The sequence below is a fragment of the Cyprinodon tularosa genome, unplaced genomic scaffold (genome assembly GCF_016077235.1).
Source record: "Cyprinodon tularosa strain WSP-4 unplaced genomic scaffold, ASM1607723v1 ctg430, whole genome shotgun sequence".
Taxonomy (NCBI): Eukaryota; Metazoa; Chordata; class Actinopteri; order Cyprinodontiformes; family Cyprinodontidae; genus Cyprinodon; species Cyprinodon tularosa.
In genome coordinates, this window is record NW_024039153.1 from 805,600 (window position 1) to 826,429 (window position 20,830).

A 20,830-nucleotide genomic window follows, 5' to 3' on the forward strand; every position below is an offset into this window, starting at 1 on the left:
AGTAGTAAAGTAAAGCAAAAATATCAGAAAAATCTACTTGATTACAGTAACGAAGTATTTGTACTTCGTTACTTCCCATCTCTGGGTAATAGGGAGCACAGACGGGGGAGAGAGTAAGCTGCTGCTTGTCTTTTCACATCCAGTGTGATCCAACCTGCTGATATAGGCAAGTCTAAACCATTAGATTGGAACTCCTTAGATCCCGCCGCACGCCCACCGAAGGTTTTGATGTCACATTTAGTCCCGCATCGAACAGTAGGCTGCTAAACAAGACCCAATATGCTGTACCCCTTCAGAATCAGAAAACAACCATCAACTCAATTGTAATCCAACTACACTCCACAAACAATGATAGCCGATAATCAAGTTACAAGTCATAATTTTCTCTTCTTACATTGTTTTCATCTTCTGGTGTTCTAAAACACATTCTATTATTTTGTTATTCTATTATTTCTATCGTTCCTTCCCATAAGATGAAATCTATGTGTCGTACTAATTCACCAAAGCTCAACATTTTTCAATGAAAAAGTGAAAATATTAGAATAAAAATGCATTTTTCATGTTTCTTACTGTTTATGTTCATAATTTTATATGATCTACTGTTCTACATAACGTGGGCTTATTCATAAATCATTTTTTTTTTTCAGGATTCAAACATAAGTTAAATTCTAGTATCTAGAATACTTTGGAAAGGTCTTGTGCGTAAGGTGCATACGTCACTCTTGTCTTTGCTCAGCTGGAACTCCACAACTCAGTGACTGATCAAAGTTTGACAGATTTTGTTAGCAGTAAGATAAGCTTTGCAATGCAGTATTGGAAGCGTTGGGATGGTGTTTATTTATGTACTTAAGGACTGAGAGGAGAGTAGAAATTATTGGATATGCACAGAAAATACAAATACAAAATTCTTGAAGCTGAAAAATTGAGATTATATAAAAGAAAGTGCTTAAATGAAAATATATTGAAAGCTACATCCATCATGGACAACACCTCTCACCCCCTGCACCAGACTGTAGCGGAGCTGAGCAGCTCCTTTAGTCAGAGACTTAGACACCCTGTCTGTAAGAAGGAGCGCTACCGCAGGTCATTCATTCCTGCTGCCACCAGACTCTATAATAATGCACTATAACAACAATAACTCCTATAAAGCCACTGTGCAGCTATATTATAGTTTGTTATTTATTGACTGTGCAATATTCTGTGCAATATGCTGACTGTGCAATATATGTGAATAGAATAGTCATACCACTACCTCACCGTTGCTCCTTACCTACTACACTTTAATGTAAAAGGCAATCCACGTGTATATAAGCCATCCTGATTGTACATATGTCACCTCAAATCTGTGTTACTCCCTTGTATTTTTTATTTTTTTATTTCTTATTTTTATTTTGTTTTGCATTGTGTGCGATACATGTACACTTGCACCTTAATCCTTATTTATCTTGATATACTGTATATATATTGCTTATTCCTAATGCACCTTTTCCTCCTTGTTTGCACCTTCTTTAATTACTACGCCAATATGTAATCAATGAATTTCTCCGCTGTGAGACCATTATATCTAATCTAATCTAATCTATAGTCAAAATTCCAATAATCCAGTTTGGTATTGGATCCGTTGTGCTGAATGGAGCTTTTGCTTACAAAAAGGGTCACAGTTTCTTGACTTATGTCTAGAGATCAGAAGTTTTACACAGTTGGAGATGTCAAATATGAATTAAACCCCAAGAAAAAAAACAAGTTTTTACTTTAAAATTGTTGCAAAATTACCAAACACAACAGGTTGAACTTTTTTTTTTTCTCTGTCCAACAGGCCAACGTTTGTGCACAGATTCCTAATTAAATCCACTATCGAGGAAAGAATGCAAGCAATGCTGAAGACAGCGGAAAAGAGGTGTTTTAAGTTCAAAAGAGCATTGATGGCTTTAAGACATGTTACTAGTTAAAGTACTAATAGAAGTTATTTCTGTTTTATTTGTAGTCACACCAGCACAGCCATGAAGCACTCTGAGGCTGCCGTTCTGACAGTGGCCGACCTGGCCGATCTGTTCACCGAGGACACGGAACCTCTGGAGTGATTGTGCACATCGATCTGCTCCTGGAGGAAGAGCAGAAACACAGCTGATCCGTTACACAGCGGCGTTTAAAAGTACTCTGAATTTGCACATTCCTTTTTTATATGTCAGCGACTTGAATTGTGAAATGCATTTCCGGAAATTTTTTTTTAGCCAATAACAAGTGACGTGTTTGCAAAACATATTTAAGGTCAGATTTTAATGTAGGTCAGTTACTGTTCTGATTGTCTCAGCTTTATATACTCATGTTTCATTGTAACATTTAACATGGCTGTACAACAAAGTTGTTTATTCCACCTGAATATTTACTGTCTGTGCATTTATATACAAGTCTTAAAAAATTAAAGAAAAATGACTCAGAAATAAATTAGGAAAAAAATTATTTCCTTACTGACGTGGAACAGTTAATAAGTCAGAAACATTTGAAGGAAATTAAACTGATCAAGACACAGAAAGAGAAAAAAAAAAAAAAAAAACTGACGCTGCAGCCTGGTCCAGTTTTTGCTGTAACTTGATTGTAGCATCTACAAAATTACTCACAGTCTGCATGGTCCTGATTCTCTCTAAGCCCGCCTGGTAACATCAGGTTACCAGGCATCACTGAGCTCCTAGATCTTCATAGTGTAGATTTCTCCCTGGTCCAACACGCCTGAATCAAATACTGAATTACCTCCTCAGTTAAAGTCAAGTCCTGCAAAGAACTAAAAAAAAAATCTAAAATGTGCATCCCTGTCTTAGACAGTCTGAGGTAAACCCAGGAGGCATCAGATGGACCTAAACATGATGTCCCTGTGATGTTCTGGTGGTCATGGAGGCCAGACTATGTTTTTAATTCCTTCATCCTCCATGAACTGCATTCACACTGTTGCCACTGGAGGCTTCGCATTATCATCCACCAGGAGGAACCTGGACCCACCAAACCCAGACAGACTGCCTGTATAACTAGGGCACGATATTGGGATTTTGGCCGATATGCCGATATTTTAAAACTCATGTAGCCGATAACCGATATCGATACCGATGTTAAAGCTGGACAAAAATAAGTAGTCATTGAAAATAGCAGTTTATCCATTTCTGACACTTTGAAAAATAATACACTCAAATATATTTTCATATGCCGATATCAAATTCATTTTTAAAAACGCGGTATCGATCTATTTTACTTTCAAAATCTCGTGAAATTTCATCCTTCTGTTACAAACTCTCGAGATATTTTGCAAAAACTTGTGAGATTTTGTTAGTAAACGATTCGATACCGCGTCAATATTTCAACATATAAAAATATGGCAACATTTTGTGAATTTTCGGGGGATTTCGTAGCATAACGATGACATATAGCAATATTTCATTAGTAAAAGAGATTGATATGGTGTTTTTAAATGGCAATATATCAGCATATGAAGAGAAGATATTGGGATATTTTAATGTATCAATATTTTTTCCCTCGTCTTTAGAAGTTTTTAAGTCTGTAAAAAAGAAGTTTTTGAGGAAGAGGTAGTAGTATTTTTTTTTTTTAGGCTTTAGAAACTCAGAAGTTGATCAAATATCGGGTTAAATATCGGTGGGGTGGCCGATGTCCGATATTCAGTTTTAAGGCCGATACAGGCCGATACCGATAGGGGGCCTCCAGGTTTTACCTCATGTTACCAGCAGTGACTCTGATCCTGGAAGAATCCAAAATCTACCCGTAAAGAAAGGAGGGAGCCAGAAATGTCTGTGGCCTGCTACGGCCATCTCATTGTTGCCCCTTCATTACAGCTGACAGTCACAAACAATGGCTCTTCTGTTTACCTGACCAGATAGATGTTCTGGAAATTGAACAGACTCCACTTTGGTTAAAAAGCGTTCCTTTCATTTTTATAACAAGTGTATAATCCTACTGTGTCGCCACAATGAAATCTTTCCATTGATGTTACAGCTTTCAGAAAATAAAAGCGTGTGAATGAAAATATTTTTTCCTGCACTATTATTTATTTTACTTACTGATTTCATTGAAGTGGAATATTGAAGTAAGTTCAATCAACTCCAGTCTTACGCCCAGAAAACAGGTTCCACATCCATACTAATGCTTGCTAATCTGTTAAAACAATTACTGGCAATTAGACCAAAGTTATATCTTTCATTTGCAAAAAATATATATAAAAAATAATGGCTCATATTGCTGCTTTGGAGAAACAATCTTATGAAAAGAACTCATATATCTTGAAAAAGCTGAGAGGGTTTCTGCCTCATTGCTCCAGTAAGTTAAAACAACTAATTTCCCTTTGCAAATTACTTGGACGGGTTTAATGCTCCGTATGATAGATTACATGTAGAGTCGAGGTTTTGCTGTCTTAAATTAGGATCCATCTCTTGCATTTGCATGCAGTAGCTGGATTTTACGGTGCTGTTTAACCACACACATGCAAAGCGGTCAGTGAATTGCCCTTGACCTGCAATGAGTTCCTTTTGTCCTTACTGACTGGGATTCCCGCACCAGTAAAATGTTTTAAAGTGGGCAGACAAAAGAAAGAGCGAACAAAGACCAACCTTGTCTTTTGACATGGTTACCAGATGTATAGCTGCTCCCTGTGGTAAGAAACTCTCGTAAGGTGTTTACTAAGACGCCGTCTCTGCAGAAGGCGGGTTTCTCCATGTTACCTTGGACTCCCCTCGGTTTCCCCCATTCATGTGTGGAATCTCATTGTTGTCTGAAGCATCATTCAAACTGGTGTTTTAGGGGCAGGGGGGTCCCAGTTCATTAGAGTAAGGGTTTCATGGGTTGGGGAAGGGAAGAGGTGCTACATCTTCTAGTAACAGTGGGATTTAGGGAAAGGGCTGTACGTTGGCGGAGTGGCAGAGCTGAGAGAAAGCAGTGGGAAGTTGGAAGATGGGGTCTTCCAGCGTGGTTTTTATCGGGCTGATCTTCACGCTGAGGACTATGAACACAGCAGGTCATCTGGAGCCCATGGTGGAGGGTGAGTGCACTCTATATACACAATTTATTTGATACTCTCATTGATGCTGGCTTCCTGCTGAAGTAGACAACCTGAGTGATATATTCATTATATTTATACAGTAGAGAGCAGCCCATGTCACACTTGACCCTAAGTTTCCTTCCCATGTGCAAATCAGTTTATGTGTATACAGCTGTGTGTGTGACCTTATAAGCAGGGATCTAATGTCAAACATTTTAATTGTCAGCATGAATATACAGGTGCTGGTCATAAAATTAGAATATCATGAAAAAGTAGATTGATTTCAGTAATTCCATTTAAAAAGTGAAACTTGTATATTATATTCATACATTACATACAAACTCATATATTTCAGATGTTTATTTTGTTTAATTTTGATGATTACAAATGACAACAAATGAAAATCTCAAATTCATCATATCAGAAAATTAGAATATTGTGAAAAGGTTCAAAATTGATGGCCCCTGGTGCCACACTCTAATCAGCTAATTAACTCAAACAACCTGCAAAAGCCTTTAAATGGTCTTTCAGTCTAGTTCTATAGGCTACACAATCATGGGGAAGACTGCTGACTTGACAGTTGTCCAAAAGACGACCATCGACACCTTGCACAAGGAGGGCAAGACACAAAAGGTCATCGCTAAAGAGGCTGGCTGTTCACAGAGCTCAGTGTCCAAGCACATTAATAGAGAGGCGAAGGGAAGGAAAAGATGTGGTCGAAAAAAGTGTACAAGCAAGAGAGATAACCGCACCCTGGAGAGGATTGTGAAACAAAACCCATTCAAAAATGTGGGGGAGATTCACAAAGAGTGGACTGCAGCTGGAGTGAGTGCTTCAAGAACCACCACACACAGACGTATGAAAGACATGGGTTTCTGCTGTCGCATTCCTTGTGTCAAGCCACTCTTGAACCACAGACAGCGTCAGAAGCGTCTAAAGAGAAACAGGACTGGACTGCTGGTGAGTGGTCCAAAGTCATGTTCTCTGATGAAAGTAAATTTAGCATTTCCTTTGGAAATCAAGGTCCCAGAGTCTGGAGGAAAAGAAGAGAGGCACTTCATCCACGTTGCTTGAAGTCCAGTGTAAAGTTTCCACAGTCAGTGATGGTTTGGGGTGCCATGTCATCTGCTGGTGTTGGTCCATTGTGTTTTCTGAGGTCCAGGGTCAACGCAGCCACATACCAGGAAGTTTTAGAGCACTTCATGCTTCCTGCAGCTGACCAACTTTTTGGAGATGCAGATTTCATTTTCCAACAGGACTTGGCACCTGCACACAGTGCCAAAGCTACCAGTACCTGGTTGAAGGACCATGGTATCCCTGTTCTTAATTGGCCAGCAAACTCTCCTGACCTTAACCCCATAGAAAATCTATGGGGTATTGTGAAGAAGAAGATGCAATACACCAGACCCAACAATTCAGAAGAGCTAAAAGCCACTATTAGAGCAACCTGGGCTATCATAACACCTGAGCAGTGCCACAGACTGATCGACTCCATGCCACGCCGCATTGCTTCAGTAATACAGGCCAAAGGAGGCCCAACTAAATACTGAGTGCTGTACATGCTCATACTTTTCATGTTCATACTTTTCAGTTGGCCAACATTTCTATAAATCCTTTGTTTTTATTGGTCTTCAGTAATATTCAAATTTTCTGATATGATGAATTTGAGATTTTCATTTGTTGTCATTTGTAATCATCAAAATTAAACAAAATAAACATCTGAAATATATGAGTTTGTATGTAATGTATGAATATAATATACAAGTTTCACTTTTTAAATGGAATTACTGAAATCAATCTACTTTTTCATGATATTCTAATTTTATGACCAGCACCTGTATAGGTACGGAAGAGGATTAGGGCCACTGGAAAAAAAAAAAAAGTTAACTGATTTTTTTTTTTTTTTTTTCAGTATAGTATGGGAAAAAAAGAATTCTGACTTTTTTCTCAGAATTCTGACTTTAATCTCAGAATTCTGACTTTTTTCTCAGAATTCTGACTTTAATCTCAGAATTCTGACTTTTTTCTCAGAATTCTGACAATAAAAAAAAGTCAGAATTCTGAGAAAAAAGTCAGAATTCTGAGATTAAAGTCAGAATTCTGAGAAAAAAGTCAGAATTCTGACTTTAATCTCAGAATTCTGACTTTTTTCCCATGTTAAACTGAAATAAAATTTAACAATCAGTTTACTTTTTTTTTTTTCCCAGTGGCCCTAATCCTCTTCCGTATATAAGCGCTGAATTGAGTCCATGTATACAAATATTTATAGGACACTAAAAAACACAGCTGTTAGTATTAAGATGTGTACTCCATAATGTTGACCCCTGAATACTAACAGATAATGAGAAATATGTGTATAATACTACTGTTAAATGAGGAAGTTATGTCCCCTAAAAAGCTGTTGCGCCTCGGGGGGCTTCCTCACGGTTCTTTTCCTGAGAGCAAGTTATTTACTACTCTTAACTCAAACTGGGTAAAACCATATAAAAAGGACTATAAAACAGGAGTAAAAAATAACAGAGTTTATTCCAGATCAGGTCGTTACAGGACAGAGAAAATGCTTGGAGCTTGCACAGCTGTGGGCTCAAAAATCACGTCCACGAACGTCCGGCAAAGATTGAGCCCCGAACAAGGTCATCTTCTCCTTCTTATAGCTCATGTGTCTATGTGTTGCATCATGTTGATGCTTAGTTGTCCGTATCAGAAACTGACACGCCATCCATGCCCAAGGATTACAGATAGCTCTCCTCTATCAGTCCGGCTCCAAGATGTGCCCATATCCTGTGTATTTCTAAAGACACGAAGGCTGTCCTGATTAGATGACCTCCGTACACACAGTGACATCCACAATGTGAAGGAAGGCCTTCTACTCTGTCTAATCTGGCTAACAGAATAACAATGCACATGATGTATAAATAATAAACCTAACACTACAAATGATACATATTTGATTTTTTCAGCCAATGAGAGATTCTCACTTTATTACAAACTCTAGTTTTTAACTTATTTAATTTTTGCCCTAAGTTGCTATATCTGCTCTAAAACAGCTTGTCTAACAAACTGAAGTAAGCTAAGCGTCTCGCCCTGATATAAATCCAAGAAACTATTGGAGACAAAATCCCCCTCAGCTATCAGACTGGAAGGGGTACAAAGTGTTCTGTATGGGTCGATGTCCAGAAATGGGAAAAAAAAACGGAAGTCCATCCTAAATCTTTGTTTATGATTTTACCAGACAGGATAAAAAAGTTGCATTAATTTATAAGTCCTAAAAAAGCCCTGAAAACCAAGAGAGGACATAAAAGCCCATCTCACTTTTAAACAGAGGAAGCATTCTAGTAAAAACGTCACACTGACAACGAAACATTGCAGTGATAAGGTGGTGATTTAAGAGTGATTGGATGACAGAAAACCATGACTGTCTCATCCTCAGGCACACTTCTGTTATGAAGAAATGCAATGATCCAAAGCACAGCAGCAAGTCGACTTCTGAATGGCTCAAATTTAAATGGAATAGTCAGGCAATGTTCAAGATTCTGTCATTTCAAAGCATTAAGACAAGTTATTAGCCTGAGTGGCCAATTAGTTCATCGCAAGGGTTGGATTCTACCTTTGATAAATTAGTTATCATTAAATCAAAACTATATTTGGTCATATATTTAAGTTCTTTATGTCTGTCAGTAACATTTTTCCTTTGTCTCAAATATATAAATGTTAAAAGAAAGTAAGGGGGGGGAAATCTGTGAGGAGGCAAATACTATTTTATGGGACTATAGACCAAGATATCTTCAAATTAGATGGTATTCAGTTTTAATTTCCCATTTTTTACCTTCCCTAAAAGTTCTTTTTTTTTTACCAACTTTTTTCACCATATTTTTTTTTCATCAGAGCTTAATGAAACCGTGATTTGTACCAATGCCCACATGGACGTCATCATTCCAAGTGCTTTTTTCCTCAACAAGGTGCCTCCAGTGTATGTAAGCAAAACTGTCCAGTTTTTTTCTATCAGCTCACAGGCCTGTGATCATAAGCCAACATGAAGGGGTGCGTTTTGCTTGAAAATAACATTTTTGTTTTATTACGTTTTTCCCATAGGTTGAGGATTTGCATCTAAATGATCCAGAATGTCGTGGAGAGGAGATCGGGGACGGCTTTGTTTTTAGCATAAGGACAAATCTCTCGGACTGTGGGACCATAATGGTAGGACGTTAAACCTGCTGAGTATTCCTCTTTTAAAGCCTAGAAGTTTTCTTGGTCAGGTTGAATTTGCAGCCATCCGATTAATCAAACGCCACACGTGAGCCCAGACATTTAGAACAGCTCCTTACAAATGACTCAACTTTAACTGCTATGAAGACAAATTGCACTTGGTATCGGCATAATAGGCAACATAAAACTGCCACTGTAATATATTTTCTATTTTACGAGGGCTACCTTTGTTCTTGGGGCCAGTTCTCATCTAATTAGGGTTGATTTAGCAGCAACTAGCTGCAGTATTATTAACAGGATTTTGATTTGTATGGAACTAACACAGCAAGGTTAAAAAGACAAACAAATAGAGGCATAAATTCCCAATAGAATGAGGAGAAAAGAAAAAAGGACTGGCTCTTTTTTCATCAGGAATAAAATGTGTTGTTTTCCATTACTCAAACCAGGAATAAGACCTTTAATGTCTACATAGAATTTCATGAAATGCACTGATTATTTATTGAATATAAGTGGGGGAGTGGTGGCCTAGTGGTTAGGGCAAAAAGCTTGGAATCCTCAGGTTCTGAGTTCGAGTCTCACTGCCACTCTGAGTCTCTGAGCAAGACCCTTAACCCCCAATTGCGCCTCACGATGGCAGCCCACTGGTCCCGAAGGGGATGGGTTAAATGCAGAGGTAAGTTTCTCCAATGTGAGATCAATAAAGTTAAATTATCAATCATTATTAAAGTTCACTGAATTGGAAGGTGGGAAAGCACAGACCGTTTCCAGTTGTTTTTATGAGCTTTAGAGAGCTCTAAATCCCTGTTGCTGCATTCAGTTCTTAAACTGCTCACTTGGAATGTTTGATGGTTTGTTAAAAAAAAAAGGAAGCCAAAGGTTAAAGCAGCTTTTATCGGGGAAGCAAACCTTGCCAGCGCTCCACCTCTGTGTTTTATAAGGTTCCTGCACAGCAGCTGACGAAAGTAAGCCTGCACACAGGATTATATGTTTCATTTTACAGCTGCTGCAGCTGTCAGTGCTGCTTTCACCTTGACCAAACCGCTTTAGAAACTGTGTTGTCTGGAAAGAGAAGCTGGGATGTTTAGGTTGATGGGTTACGTATTTTCATTGTAACATGAATGCAGCCCTGCTTACGTCCTCTGTGATATTTCATTGTGGAGCCTTTAAATCTCTAAGTAATAAGAACCAGAGGGAATTTGATTCTCAGTGTGAGAGATGTAAGTAGTTCTTATGGTTTGCTTCAAAGCAATGTTTCCTATATCTCACAACAGAAGTGTTAAAATATATAAAATGATCATCTAAACAGTGATTTATTGAGCTTGAATAGGACAGACTGAAAAGAAAATATGACTATTAATGAAGTTTAAGGTCATTTAAACATCTTTTTTTATTATTTTTGTTGTTTGTTTTTTTGTTTTTTTACAAATACGCAATAGCCCCTCTGAACCAACACTTTGTTCAAAACACAGGTCTGTTTGCCATGTCTCCGTCATATCGAATAGAGATTGTTAGCTTGATTTAGATCTGGTTTTTGACTAGGCCAATCTCATCATGTATCCCATTTTATTGTAGCACTGGCTGAATGTTAAGTAAGGAATACATTCTTACCCAATTCTGACCATCTGGCTTATCAATGCGGAAGAAAAACTTCCCCACATCATCATACTGTCACCACCATGTGCCATTATAGGATAGGTTGCTCATTGTGATGTACAGAGTTAGGTTTCACCCTCTATATTGTTCTCGGTTGTTGTTTTATTTATCTACAGCAGCATCTTCCTCATGTTTACCTTATTACCAGCATGACTTACGGCTACTTCTGCTGACTTCTTGCCACTTTTCCATAAATTACAGATTAGTGGAACCTCATCTGTTATTCTCAGTGACGTGCGGTCAGGGGAGGCAGGTGAGGCAGTGCCTCACCAGCCATCATGGAAAGAAAGAAAATATATAATCATAAAGTAATTTAAATTGTTATATTCATCCGGTGGTTTGTACTAAAAATATTCATTTTTCATGTAGCTTCACCAATTTCGATTTTTATTTGTTCAAAATCGCTGAATTTTCTTATTTTCCCATTCAAATGCTTGGAAGCGATGCCGGTGAGGCAGCAGCGAGCTCTGCCTCACCTTGGATTGCGCAACCCCTGGCTCTGCGCTGGCTGCAAAGCGGAGAGAGCATGTTGCTGTACGGCGTCAATAAAATGGTTTAAACAAATGTAATATGTGAACTTATTTCTAATAATTTGGCTTATGTATATAATGTACAGAGCTTTTTGTCACCAACTGTGTTTGTGTAACGTGTTTCGTGTAATGAGCGATTATAAACGGCAGAGAACAAGTTCGAGGTGAGGCAGGCAGTTCTCTTGCCTCATGGCAGGGGGTGCTCAAGAGACTGAAAACATAAGGCAGGAACAGGACGGATCAAGGAAGGCTTTCTTCCCTGGCAGTGATCTCCATTGAGACAGAGAGACTTTTAAAACTGAAGGAAGATAAGGAGGACTTCTATTCATTTATAAGTAAAGGTAAGACAGTAATAACATTTATTTTGTTTTGTTTTTTAAGGAAATGTGTGTTTTGTGAGCTACAGTTTGTATGTGTAAGGATGCAGAAGTGAAACATAACCTGTAAACTGCTGTCAATCTATGCATCTATTTGCAAATCTGATTCTGATGACGTCAGTGCCTCACCAGCTATGAACCTCACCGCACGTCACTGGTTATTCTCCATCTTCCTTAAAACAGGGAGTCTCTTGATATCTTTAATTTATACTTTCCTTTCCTTTCTCTAACAGTTTAGATAGACATCCTTGTGTTGTGATGTATGCAGTTGTGGTATACCTTTTCATTTTTAGATCACTAATTGAAGCAACTTTTGCACAATGACTTTAAACTGGTTTTCCTTTTCTCCTACACTGTTTACATTTTTATAACTGCTGCACTTTATAAATGGTAATGTTCATTTCTCTGTTGTAAGCTACTCATTCACTGTCAAAAAGCTGTATGCATCAAAATGTAGTTTTGTATACACTCTGAATACAAGATGATAATAAAGTTTGTCTAAGTCTAACTTGAGATGTTCGAAGATGAGGAACTAGTTTTATAGCCCAACTCTTCTTTAAGCTCCTGCATGATTTCCTTCCTGACCTGCCTGCTGTTTCTTGGTTTCCATGACGTGGTTTCACTGATGCTAATACACCCTATATTTGAAAACTACATAGGCTATCATTTTACCTTCAGTTATGATTGAATTTGTGTTGTCAAATCTCGCAAAACCCCTACACTGCAAAAAAAAAAAAAGAAAAATCTTAAATGAAGAGTATTTACCCTTAATTTAAGTTGGTAAATAAGATTATTTGCCAATGGAATGAGTGCGTTTGCTCTTAAAATAAGATAATTAGATAATATGCTCTTGAAATAAGACGATGCAATTGTTTTTTCTTATTTTAAATGTAAATTGTCTTGTTACACCTTTTTTTTCAGTGTCTCACTTACCTCATAGATTCAAGAAAAAAAATCCCTCTTTTTTAGAAAAATGACTTATATAGATTAAATTATTTTGCAGTGTATAAACTTCTGCAAAAATATGTGGCTGTTGGCAACTTGAAAAACTCCAGAGTACGAATACTTTCGGAAATACTTGCTCTCCTCAGCGTGCCTCTAACTTTAAACATGATGAAAATGTCTCTTATTTAACGACTGCCCTAAAGTTAGGGTTTCTTGATCTCTCTATAGGTCTCTGATGAAACGCACATTATGTTCATCAACACTATACACAACAACTATTCAGACGTCATCACAAGGAACTACATAAACATCACATTTGTGTGCCGCTACCCCATAAACTACATGGTGCAGCAACCTAACAGCGAAAACATGATCCGAGTCGACCTAAGGTTAGTGTTTAAACCTGTTTTTCCCCGACATCTGATTTTTAAATGAAAGCATTTTAAAGGTTTTTCTTCTTGTTTTTGTGTGTTTCTGATTCCTCAGAAGCATCATTCTAAGTACTGAGGAGGGGAATTTCTCAGTTTCAATGCTGTTGTACAAAGATGAAGCCTTTGAGGACAGATGGACGACCATGCCTTCTCTCACACTAAATGAAAACGTCTTTGTGAAAGTTTTCATGGTATCTGTGCATCACTGATAAAGATCTTAAAATCACTGTAATACAAGCATTTTATTTAAAGAAGTTTCCTCTTTAAGGAAATTTGTTCAATGGAGATAAATATATTAATGATTAATACCGTCAATAAAAAAGTCTGTCCTTTTTTTTTAATTATATGCTTTACTATAAAGTTGATCTGACATTCTAAGATCTTTAAATTGGAAATTTAAGACTCTTTTTTCTCAAACCTGCTAGTTTAACTAAAACCAGATATTATTTAATGTCAGATAATACAAAAATGTAAGCTTCTTGATAACAAAAGTGCCTTTGTTTTGTGTAAAACAAATGGATAAATCGAGGAAAAGGGCCTCATCATTACTGCTAAGTTTGGGGGAAGATCCATGATGCTGTGGGCCTGTTTCTCCTCTAAATGCACTTAGAAAACATGAATTAGACATTGATCTTTCAGCATGATAATGCTTTAAAACATTTAATCAAATCTTTGACCATAAGACCTAAATTTTAGTTAAAACATGCGGGTTCAGTTAAAGAGGAGCCCAGACTCTAGAGTATCTAGAAAGAATAAACAAAGAGGAATTATCAGATATCCCCTCCCTTTATTAACTGTAAAATGTGTTAAAAAAAAAAAAAACTATGGGGAGATAGTATTAGGGGTAATGCGGTAATCAAGCCACTAATTATTTAGTTTAAACAGTTATATCCTAAAATTAATTATCCTCTTTAAATGAATGTTTTTATATTGAGTAATTTTCTTTTTCAAAAAACTTTTCAGTGGGAAAATATGGTACTGTAATTAAAGATTTATTTATTATAGTGTGTTTTAGACAATTTTACCAACAGCAACAATAAATGTTTGTTATATTGATTTATTTTTACTCAACGGTTTGCAGTTTTTTTACCCAGACTACCCAGGAAAAATGTCCTGTATTTATTTCCTTGCCCATAATGTAAAGAAAATCCAGTTAAGTCAAATAACGATGAAAGTAGGTCATGCATGCTTGGCATTGACAACTATCTTAGGATTATTATCATTATTTTAAACCTTCTAACGTTAAGCAATATACCCTGCGGTTTGATGTCCTAACTAATCTTGGAATACTCCAGTAGACACTCATGTGAGAACGTTGGAACATCATCTCTAGTCTGTTATTGCCCCTTGGACCAGCTGTTGTTTATCTGTAATGACTCATCATTTCACAACACATCATGAAACATGTTTTGGCATGCCTTCAGGATAACTTAATTGTCACTCAACCTTCCCTTTTTCAAAGATACCAGCTCATCTGATGCTGCGTTTGGAGAGATGCTGGGCCACGCCCACCAGCGATCCTTATGGCAACATCCAGTACACCTTCATCAGAGACAGGTAGTTACCATAATCATGGAACATTTCTTAACATTTTCATCTCAACTTGCTTTTCTACAGCTGTAAACATTTGAGCAAGACAGAGTCATTAAATGAGAAGCTGGTTTGTGTTACACTCTATTTCAGTGTTATTGCTGCAACAAGCTCTAAGTCGTCTTACAGCAGTGCTGTTGAAATCTGAAATAAGAGAATTTGTTGCCTAGAGATCTGGCCAGACAACAAATCTCAAAGCCAGGTCATGTGACTCCAGTCTGAGAGGCCACATGCATTTCAGTTCAACAGCTGTGCATGTCCTTGACAACCGGGTAGTATTTGCTGCTGTTAGTGACAGCGAAGTTGTGAGCCACTGTGGATTTCACAATGCCAGAGAAAGAAGAAGGATATTAGCTGATGACATCCAGTAACGATAAAAGCTTAAATATATCAACTTCAATGAAAAATTCAGAATTGATGAGGTTCTATAAAGCAGATAATATCTTACCTACCTGTCTTACCGTCATCATGGACTCTAAATCCAGATTAGCAGGACTCTGAGGCTTGAGTTTAACAGTTTATATGACAGACTAATGTCTTAAAAAAAAAAAAACTTGAAGCTTAACCCCTAGAACCCTACGGACCCACCGGTGGGTCCAGCTGCTACGTGACCTCGTAATTTTAACAAACCCCCAGTATTCATGTAAAAAACACATTTGGCACAGTTTGGTGACATTTTTGGATAAATGTGCCAAAATGGCCTCTCCGCCTAAGAAATTTTCACTAATACCATTCTAAAATAAATATGATTCATCTGATTGAGTCCAAATTTGGTATATTTTTACACAACATTTAGATTTAAAAGTCTGTACTACTTTTTTGTGCTATAAATAATATTTTGGTAGTTTTTTGCAATGTTTATTTCAAAGAAAATTTTGGCGAGGTTCAAAAAATGCAAAATATTTTGTATTTTGTCCCTAATATTTCAGGCAGGGTCAAAGCTACAATGGTGCTGACACCAGAAAACCATTCTATGACATCTTACCTTTACAGAGGTACCAAAAGTTTCTTCTTAAATCTAATAGCTGTGAGGCTATGAGTTATTTACTTTTGTGTGTTTTTGTCAGGCAGAAACTTATTTATACCCCCTGAGGGTGTAAGAGGTTAAAACATTAAAGTGGTTAATATGAACATTGTCCGATTCAGATGAGAAATGGAGTTAGAAGTTTGGCCAAATATTCTTCCTGCATCAACAACTACCGTAATGAGAAGAAAACAACATTCAATAATAAACAATAAATAAACAATAAAAGCAGTCAGAGTAATTGTGAGGAAAAAAAAAAAAGATTTGTAAAATGCAAATGGAAAAAAAAAATCACTCAAACCATTTTAGTATTTTTTAGCCTTCTGGTTAACTTTTAAAACATTGGTGACGCATCGTCTCTTATCTCTTTTTTTCTTAGAAATAATCAGAAATCTTTATATAAATATTCTCCCAACTCAAATGTGATGATTTTACAGTTGAACTTAGCCATTAGCTTTAGCCTAAGTGACTAGTTCATCTAGATTTATACAGCATTAAGACACCAAGAGATTTATCTACCTCAGGACTGGTGACTGGTGTTTATGATGCTTTAAAATAAACATATTTAAAACATTCTTAACTATCCAGTTTTAGCTCCAATCGTTTCTTTTTTTTTTTTTTTTTTACACCTTCTCAGTTGTCCAGTGCTGGCCAACAAGCAGACTCTCAGTGTCCTGAAGAACGGTGAGGGTCCAGAGGCCATGTTCAGGATCCAAATGTTCAAGTTTGTTGGCAGCTCTTACACTTATGTCTTCCTGCACTGCAACGTCCAGATCTGCCACAGCAGCCCGAATGTGTGCAAACCTGTGAGTGAGTCCAGTTACACACACACAGCCCAGGGTGACAGTCAGCCAGCTCAGACGAGTGCTCTGCTAAATGTAATATAGACTCATCAAGCCTGATACTTTAGCACTCCTTATTTCAAATCCACTGACTTGAGAAACCAGTAAACTACACAGCTACTAAATAGATTTACATACAACATACTGTATGTATATATATTTATACACACTTATATGCATATAGGCCTATATATAGTATCTAAAGGAAAGGAAAGAGAAGAAAACGTTTGCATAAATTTTAACAGGAAGAACTGTATTAAAACTGTAAGAATTTGTCTTTCCTTAAATGAGACACAATTTGTGTAACCGGTTGTTTGTCATCCACCATGCTAACTAACACCTCTTCAGCTATGACTTCCCAGCTGTCATATATTTATCATTATCAAGCGGGCTTGTTTCTCTATGGAGAATGGGTAATATGTACATTTAGCCTCAAAATGCATTCAACTCTTGGAAATAAAACCCCGCCTAAATATATTTATGGCCAGATATCCCCACCGTGTGCTTATATTGGCACACAAATGGACAAATTAAGGCATCTAAAATGGTGCCCATAAATAAATCATAAAAGGAATCATATTTATGGATATCAACATTTCTCCTCTTGATATTGTGCTTTATTTATTCAGATTTTTCTGTGACATCACACAAGAAAGCAGTGTATGTAAAACAAACAAACTTAAAAGTCATCTCTGCTGCTCTGAATAGGTTTCTCTATGAGCTAAAGACACGTTTTATAGTCTATATACTCAAGTTAATGATTAATCAATTACTAAATTAGTTGACGACTATTTAAATAATCAATTAATTACGCACCCTTGACCTGACTTGCCTCCTTCAGGTCAGGAATATTTTTAGAGTTGTGCATCTCTGAAACAGTTGTTGCAATAAATAATACCCCACTTAATTTCACAAAAAGAACATTATAGATGGACTTGATAGTGCCCTTTCGCTTTGTTGAAAAATTGACGACTAATTTCTCACCATTACTGCAGGTGAATGACTTTTGAAATCCCTGTAACTAAGAAGTTGGTCCAAACATCATTTCTAAAGGCTTATGGTTAGCTGGCACATGATATTACAATTTTAAGGATTCTTTTTTTCCTTCTTTTTTAATAAATTATTTTGGATCTGATCATTAACTGTATGTTTTGATTTAAAAGCCAGTGTATTTTAGCTCTGGTTGTTTACCTGAAGTCATTGTCCTACAGGAAACTAAAGCTGGCTCGGAGCTCGTCTGCCTGGCTGTGTGTTTCCTGGACGGGGCCGCCTTTTACAGCTGCTTTTTGTGTCTCTGCTTCTGTCTCCTTGAACCCCAGTGGGCCTCAGCAGATGGCCGCTCACACTGAGCCTGGTTCTGCTGGAGGTTTCTTCCTGTTAAAAGGGAGTTTTTCCTCTCCACTGTCGCTACAAGCATGCTTAGTGTGAGGGATTGTATTTGAGTCAATGAGTCAATGCAATCAACTGGTTTTCCTTAGATAGAAAACTTTGAATCAATTTGACTGGATGATCTGGTTGAACTGTAAAGTGCCTTGAGATGACATGTGTTGTGAATTTGGCGCTATATAAATAAACTGAATTGAATTGAATTGAATCTCTAGAAGCTTTTTTATGTGACCTAAAACTGAAAATGTTTCATCCAGTTTAATGACTGTAGTTGTTTTTATTCTACATTTCCTGCGCAGAACTGCACCACTGCAGATGGTTTTCTGAGGATACGGAGAGACATCCCATCATCCCACACTGTGTCCTACGGGCCTATAAGACGACTTTTCACTGCCAGTGAAAAACCAAATCCGAGTACGTAGCTTTACAATCTTTGTAATTTGGGCCTTTATAAAGTTAAAAGAGTTCATATGGAGTATGTTTCAACCATGCACGTTTCCCTGTAGATCCCAGCGGTATCCTTCCAGTAGAGACACTTGTCCTTGGAGGTTTGCTAGTCATCTTGCTGTTCATCACCGGGGTGTTTGGGAGGCTGTGGCTTCGCTCCAGACGTTTCTATCCAGCACAGGAGGCACAGCTGACGCTGTCTAATATTCACCACATCTCTGAGGTGGCTTCATGAAGTGAGGCCTTTACCGAACACCTGGACAGAGAAAAACTAAAGTGTACAGATTTTAACAATGAACGCTAAGTTTGTTTTTTGTTTGTGATTTTTAAATTCTTTTTTCAAAAATTACTTCAAGTCTTTTTTTGTCATTTTTTTTTTACATCTCACAGAGTGTGATTTAGCAACTTTAATAAAAAAAAAAACAGAAGTAATTTGTGTTTGTTTTGAGAATTCAAAGGTGCTGATAGTGTAAAATAAACATGTCAAATGTTTCTTTGTCCTGAAGTTGCCTAAAGTCACATTAAAGTTATTTTAGATATATGTTTTAAAACACTCAGGGTATTTCCCCAGGCTGTCTATTTCAGTACCTCAGCCATAGCGTGGTGTCCCTGTATGGCAAGCCATTCATTTTTACACTTGTACTGGAAACCTAGTTCTCCCTCCCTTTGTGACTAAATTCTAGACTTTTTAGCCATCTGTAATTCATTTTGTTTAATGACACTTGGCATTGTTTGTCGATCACTCACGGTTTGGAAATTATCTCTACTATACCTTTTTTTTTAGGTTTTAACTTGAACTGCTCATCTTTTTTCATTATTGGTGCTTCTTTACTCTACAGACATTCCAAGGTGCGCTATTGGCACACAGTTAGAGAGCCATAATTTTTAAGTCATTAGGAGAGCAAAAGAGTATAACATTTCTGAAACTATTTGTTGAAAGTAAAATATTGGAAATATTCTATACTAAAAGCATTTCAGAATCAGAATCACTTTATTAATCCCTTGCGGGAAATTCTTTTCTTGCTGTGCAGCGGTGCACGGAACAGAGAAAAACCAAAATGTAATACAGGACTCTGAGATCATAAACATAATAAAAACTTTATGTGGGAAACAGACTGAAATGTTTGGCTTTAATTTTCTTGTTTCCAGAAATGTGGCCTCAGTAGTGCTAATGATCACCTGTGCGCAGGCTCGGACTGGGAACGATTTTCGAAATTTTCTTCATCTACACCGGCCCATTTATGGACCCCCGCCACCCCCAACATAAAACAATACAATATAGAGGCAGACAGGCACTTCTTCAAGAATGAATACATGAAAGCTCAGCAGTGTGTAAACATTCACTGTGAGTCTAGGAGGCATGTGGGCAATGAAATGGAACAATGCAAACAAATGCAAAACCCCATCATGTACCGCAACATATTTTTACAAAATATTCAAACATATGTTCACCAAATATAAGAGGAACATCATAGTTTAGTTTAAAGAAAGTATTTTAGTTTTATTATAATTTGTTTTGCTGCAAGGATTTTACAATTTGAAGAAATAGAAAATTACACCATATGCAAACCGTCACAAGAATATGCATGGCAACTAAGGAAGGGCTATACTGCATGCATCATTAAAGTAGTTAACATTGTATTACTTCTTAAGATCCTTGATTTATTTATTGTCACAGGTAGGTGCTTTGGGCCCGGAGGGCCAGTCCTAATTTCAGCGTGCGAGGGCCAAGTGAGTCCAAGCCTGCCAGTGCATGCTATGGAAGAATTCAAGGTGAATGATGGTGGGCATGGCCTCAATTCTACAGTAAACATTGTGTATGTAAATGGCACGTAGATCTAAATATCCTCTAAATGCCTCTATTTGGTACATTCACCTCCAAGAATATTCCTAGCCTTTTTGCAAAAATTCTGCTCAATACCTTTTGAACGTTTAACACTACACAAAATCCTTCAACCCTCAAATGACTGTTAGAATATTCAGATATTCTAAATAATTAGGAAGCAAAAAGGAACCATAGGATATAAAAATCTTTTTCAGAGAGAAAAAAAACTTTGGCATTAATTGACTATTTACCAGAGTTACCGTTTTTAATTTTATTTTTAGCTGAAACAAGTAATCATGTTATTTGTATGGACTGGTTTATTTTATCGACAAATGTAGGTATGGTTGTATTTCATAACGGCTTGCCCTACTTCACCCATAAAGCTAAATGTGATGGGTCACTTTACGTGATGACGTACAGCTGCGACGTCCCAAACCAGGATCATCACCCGGAGAGAACCAAAGGACCCAGACCAACCGAACCAGCTGCCGCCAGTTCGTTATACAAGATTTAAAGTTTTATTTTTTTTTTTACTACTT

The 20,830-nt window shown here is 37.2% G+C and overlaps 2 protein-coding genes across 2 annotated transcripts in view; both read left to right on the forward strand.

The window, feature by feature from the left end:
• The window catches only part of shprh (SNF2 histone linker PHD RING helicase), a 34,780-nt gene extending 32,466 nt beyond the window's left edge, over window positions 1-2,314 (forward strand). The window contains exons 28-29 of the mRNA XM_038299563.1: window positions 1,817-1,897; window positions 1,985-2,314. Coding sequence (XP_038155491.1) covers window positions 1,817-1,897; window positions 1,985-2,081 — 178 coding nt within the window. The 3' untranslated portion in view covers window positions 2,082-2,314. The remainder of the gene's footprint in view (window positions 1-1,816; window positions 1,898-1,984) is intronic.
• Window positions 2,315-4,854: 2,540 nt separating this feature from the next.
• On the forward strand, window positions 4,855-18,837 carry si:dkeyp-110a12.4 (uromodulin). The gene is made up of 9 exons (XM_038299578.1): window positions 4,855-5,035; window positions 8,921-9,009; window positions 9,128-9,232; window positions 12,975-13,135; window positions 13,233-13,368; window positions 14,640-14,734; window positions 16,429-16,597; window positions 18,319-18,433; window positions 18,526-18,837. Exons 1-9 carry the CDS (start codon window positions 4,948-4,950, stop codon window positions 18,699-18,701), a joined length of 1,134 nt encoding a protein of 377 aa, XP_038155506.1. The 5' UTR covers window positions 4,855-4,947; the 3' UTR covers window positions 18,702-18,837.
• Window positions 18,838-20,830: the final 1,993 nt, after the last annotated feature.